We start from the raw sequence: 5,825 nt of genomic DNA, 5'->3' as shown, positions 1-5,825 counted from the left end.
CATCTGAATATGTTTCATAAGTAGATATAGAGATGAAAATTTTAGGGAAAAAACATCTTCCAATATATATTTCCTGGCTCAATATTTTTCACTAAGTGCAAGCCAACCAAACTTTACAAATTAAATTCACTTGTTTTGAATTCAACCAATATTCAACCACCTATGACAAACAATGTGTTTTAATATATTTCTGAAAGAATACGTTTGTTTTTCAATTAAATTCCTATTGTACGGTCAATTTATCCAAGATTAAACTGAATATACAGAAGAAGGAATCAGGGGTTTGTAGCCATTAGTTTTTTTATGGCTTCCTTCACTTCTCTATTTTTCAGGCTGTAGATAAGTGGGTTCAGCATAGGTGTTGAAATCTTGTACTGAATAGAGAAGAATTCATCCAAAATAATTGAGAAGGCTGAGCTGGGCCTCATGTTTCTAAAGCAGGCAGTGCCATAATACAAAACTACAACAATAAGGTGAGAACTACAGGTAGAGAAAGTTTTCCTTTTTGCTTCTGCTGAATTCAGCTTGAGGATAGTTGAGATGATACAGATATAGGACACTAGGATGATAATCAATGAAGAACTTGCAACAAAACTACCAGATATCAGAAATGCCATCCAATTGGAGGATGTTTCTGTGCAGGATAATGCAAGTAGAGATGGAAATTCACAGCTGAAATCCTTGATAAAATTTGGTCCACAGAAATCTAGCTTTAAAATAGGTAATATATTTACAAAAGCACATAAAAAACCAACTACCCATGCACCACCCACCAGCCATTTACAAAATGATTTATTCATAATTTGTATATAATGGAGGGGCTTGCAAATGGCAGCATATCGGTCATAAGCCATTGCAGCAAGGACACAATCTTCAGTGCCTCCTGTAAGAAAGACAATGAATATCTGAATAAAGCAATCAGAATATGAAATAATCTTTTTCTCCCAAAAAATCACCAACAGCTTGGGTACAGTAACAGAAGACAAACACATGTCAAGAAAAGCCAGATGTTTTAGAAAAAAATACATGGGGCTGGGGAGATAACTTGTTACTATCATAATCATCGTATTTCCCAATAAAGTCAAAGCATACATCAGGAAAAATGTCAGGAAAAGGAAAGTATTGACTGGATAATTGTATGAAAATCCCAAAAGGATAAAAAAAGTCACTGTGGTGTTCTGATTTTTCATTTCCATTTCAAATACTGTAGAAATATCAAAACAAGAAGAAAAATAATGTTTTGTTACATAATACAATGCATTACACATATTAGATAGGAGAGGGCAGAATACCAGGGTAAAAACTATGAGAAAAACTTATAGTATATTAGGGCCAACACATTTCCTATTTTCAAATCCACACAAAAGGGAGAAAATGACACTCATTTATCCCATATTTTTTTTAAAGTTGTATTACTTTCAAAATGTGCATTAGTTGGGATTTAGAAGAAACAAACAGAATTCATACACAATAATTGAGAAGGCTGATATACATAAACCAGGTAGTGCTGTAACACAAATTCAGAACTATAAGGTGAAAACTGCAGATAGAAAAAAAAAACCATTTGTGTCTGTTGAGTTCAACTTCAAGATAGCTGAGATGAAATGGAAGTAGCAAACTAGGATAATAATGTAGAACTTGCATCAGAACTACCAGATGTTAGGAATAAAATCCAATTAGGAAGGTTCTGTGCAGGATAAGGCAAAGGAGATGCGAATTCAGAGCTGAAAACATTAATAAAAGTTTGTCAAAGCTGATAAATCATTTGAACATGATTTCAGAATTTAAACAGCAATATGCCACAGGAAATTACAACATATACAGATTTTTGGATATATATTTTCCAGGTACCACTAAAGACAACAGCAATATAATGTTATTAGAGGAAAGATTTTATGGTTTTTGGTCACTTTTTTCATGTCTGGTCAGGAAATTGGTCCTTGCAATGATAGTATGCATATTAAACTTAATAGAGGTTTAATATACTGATGAGAAGTGGGGGGAGGGAGAGGGAGAGGGAGAGAAAAAGGAGAAGGAGGAGGAGGAAGAGAAAGTGAAATATATCAGTGTTTTTAACAAATTTAGTTCTTCAACCATAATTTATTTGTGCATTTTTGCTCTCCACCATTAATGCAAAATACAAGCCTTAGGTAGGAATGAAAATGCATTGTACCATTAACTCTATTTGCATAAAATTCTGTATTTCATTCCCAAGGAATTTATGATAAACCCTAACAAAAACTTAGCTAATTTCAATATGTAGCAAAATGAACTGCAGAGGAAGACAAAGAAAACAAAATTTCAACATTTCCTATACTATTTCCCCAACAAGGGTCCTTCAGAAAAGCTCTCACAATTTGATGAAGAATTAAGAGAATTTTCAATGAAACCTATTTAGAAAGCATTGTATTGTGAAAAACTTTTCTTCAAGTATTGGTAGTAACTCTGCAGAATATTTAATAATGTCTTATACTTTGCTATCTGAACAATTCACTGAAAATTATACAAAATGAATTAGATGGGATTCCACTTTGACCAATTTCAGAGTAGTAAAGGCCAACAGCAATCAATTTTATTTTAATACAACTGTTGATTTTTCTTTCTTTTTAAGAAAGAAACATGCTTCCTTTTCTTAGAAAACTTACCTATTCATGCCTTTCTTCCTTTCTTCCTTTTGGCAAGCAATCTACACTTAGGTCAAATTGATAATCTGTAAAGATTTTGTAATTTTAAAGTGCTGTATCCCTTCTTGGCTGCTGAAGATCTATGATTGCTCATTTGATATACAAATATGTATTTGATATCTGTAATATCAACAGTTTCCTTTGAGACAAATGGTGCCATACAAGTCATAGGATGTATGTAGAGGAATAACATTTGAATGCATTTCCTTGCCTTGTTATGTTTCCAATTGAGTCGCATGTAAAGCATCCAGGCTGATAAATTCCTAATAGTCTCCAGGGCCTTTCACTTTCCTGTGCATATACTGTTGAAATAACAGCTCCTGTTCTTTTTTGGGCATTACTGGAAAGACTGGCTTTGCCAACTCTTGTTTGTGTTTCTTCATAACATTTCCTATTTCAGCTCTTAAACAAATTTGGCCAGGATTTGGCTGCACTCCTTTGATCAGCAATCATATGAGTTTCGATTGATTGATTGATTGGTTCTTTTGTTCATTCCTGTCATATAGCTGCCCAATTCAACCAAGGGACTTTAAGTGGCTTACTATTCTAAAATTGTAAATTGATTGACAGACTTCCCCCTTCAGGAAAATACAAGCCAGTGGAATACAGTCTTGATGACAATACTTCAAGGAAGATATCAGTAAAAGGGATTCCACTGGGTATTCCAGAAAGGATATTAAGATATAGCAGGATGTTTTGTTCTCACACAAATGGAAGAGTAAATTAGACACTTTTCAAAATGAATTCCAACTAGAAAATGTCAGAAAAAAGACTTTTATTGCACATCTATTACTTAAGCAATGTGCTGGAATTTCTGAGGGGTTATTTGTTGCAATTCAGCCCAAGGGTGGTCCAGTAATTTATTTATCATCCAAAAGAACTGTAAATATTTTTATAATGATTGCTGTTTTTGTATAAGTGAGATGTGAGCTATAAGCAAGGGACTCATGGAAAGGATTCTCTCCAAATCCCTTCCTCAACATCCCCCCCCCAAAATCCCAACATGATTAAAATTTTAACATGACTTTTATATATGCTTGATTCTGCCTACTATTTTAAAATCAAACATATGTAATTCATAATCCCTTATCTTGTTGCTCAACATTTTTCTCCTTCTGTTTCTTCTATTTTTAAAAATCATTTTTACAAGTCAGGTGTGACAAGTGTAAGGTTAGGGAGTTCTCATGCATGACAGTTCTCATGCAGCCCCATAAAACTCATTAAAACAGTCTAAATGGGAGGTACTTAATCAGGGCATGAGAAGGATATGTTGGTCCAGGGATGCATGTAACAACGAACCAATCAATCAATCAATCAATTTTATCATGGTCACAGAACAGCAAATTGGCATACAATATGAAGTTATGAAACTTCTACTTGTTCTTCAAGCCCAGGAGAAGCATTCCTGTCAAACAGACAACAAATGGTCAAAATTGGGAGCGTCTTATCAAATTCTATACCTATCAACAGTGGTGTCCCCTAAGGCAATGTTCTAGGACCAACTCTCTTCATACTCTACATAAATGATCTCTGTGATCATATTAAGAGCAACTGCATTCTCTTCACTGATGATGTAAAGCTATTCAACACCACAGACAATACTGCTACCCTTCAAAAAGACCTCGACTATGTATCAGAATGGTCAAACAAATGGCAACTTCAAATCTCAACAAATAAATGCTCTGTCTTACAAATTGGCAAAAAAAATCAGAAAATAAAATACAAGCTGAATAATCAAGACCTTGTTGATGACCCAAACTCCGTCAAGGACCGTGCAATAATAATCTCTAATTATCTAAATGCTAGCGCCCACTGTAACTACATAGCCAAAAAGGAATTAAAATTTGTTAACCTAATCCTACATAGCTTTTTCTCTGGTAATATCATACTACTAACTAGAACATACAAAACATTTGCTAGACCAATACTCGAATACAACTCATCAGTCTGGAACCTACATTACGTATCTGATATTAACACAGTTGAGAAAGTTGAGGCACTACCAGGAGACAGGCCAGTACAGCAGGAGATGTGGAGGAGGCCGAAGGAGGGCAACAACCCAGCATCAGGACCACTACCTCCACCTTTGTGCAAGGAGGGACAGGAGGAGCACTGCCAGAGCCCTGCAAAATGACCTCCAGCGGGCCACAAATGTGCATGTGGCTGCTCAAAAGGTCAGAAACAGACTCCATGAGGGTGGTATGAGGGCCCGACATCCACAGGTGGGGGTTGTGCTTACAGCCCAACACCATGCAGGACATTTGGCATTTGCCAGAGAACACCAAGATTGGCAAATTTGCCACTGGTGCCCTGTGCTCTTCACAGATGAAAGCAGGTTCACACTGAGCACATGTGACAGACATGACAGGGTCTGGAAATGCTGTGGAGAACGTTCTGCTGCCTGCAACATCCTCCAGCATGACCAGTTTGGCAGTGGGTCAGTAATGGTGTGGGGTGGCATTTCTTTAGGGGGCTGCTCAGTCCTCCATGTGCTCGCCAGAGGTAGCCTGACTGCCATTAGGTACCGAGATGAGATCCTCAGACCCCTTGTGAGACCATATGCTGGTGCGGTTGGCCCTGGGTTTCTCCTAATGCACAACAATGCTAGACCTCATGTGGCTGGAGTGTGTCAGCAGTTCCTGCAAGATGAAGGCATTGATGCTATGGACTGGCCCTCCCGTTCCCCAGACCTGAATCTAATTGAGCACATCTGGGACATCATGTCTCGCTCCATCTACCAATACCACATTGCACCACAGACTGTCCAGGAGTTGGGGGATGCTTTAGTCCAGGTGTGGGAGGAGATCCCTCAGGAGACCATCCACCACCTCATCAAAAGCATGCCCAGGCATTGTAGGGAGGTCATACAGGCATGTAGAAGCCATACACTACTGAGCCTCATTTTGACTTGTTTTAAGGACATTACATCAAAGTTGGATCAGCCTGTAGTGTTTTTTTCCACTTTAATTTTGAGTGTAACTCCAAATCCAGACCTCCATGGGTTGCTAAATTTGATTTCCATTGAGAATTTTTGTGTGATTTTGTTGTCAGCACATTCAACTATGTAATGAACAAAGTATTTCATAGGAATATTTCATTCATTCAGATCTAGGATGTCTTATTTTTGTGTTCCCTTTATTT

General features: G+C 37.0%; 1 protein-coding gene across 1 annotated transcript; it reads right to left on the bottom strand.

The window, feature by feature from the left end:
- Positions 1–275: 275 nt before the first annotated feature.
- Positions 276–1,190, bottom strand: LOC113424040 (olfactory receptor 5BS1-like). Its single transcript, XM_026685643.1, has one exon. The coding sequence runs from the start codon at positions 1,188–1,190 to the stop codon at positions 276–278; it is 915 nt and encodes a 304-aa protein (XP_026541428.1).
- Positions 1,191–5,825: the final 4,635 nt, after the last annotated feature.

The sequence above is a fragment of the Notechis scutatus genome, chromosome Z (genome assembly GCF_049901735.1).
Source record: "Notechis scutatus isolate UNSWTSFEM ecotype Mainland chromosome Z, rNotScu1.2, whole genome shotgun sequence".
NCBI classification, from domain to species: Eukaryota; Metazoa; Chordata; class Lepidosauria; order Squamata; family Elapidae; genus Notechis; species Notechis scutatus.
This window is presented reverse-complemented; position numbering and strand designations above follow the sequence as displayed.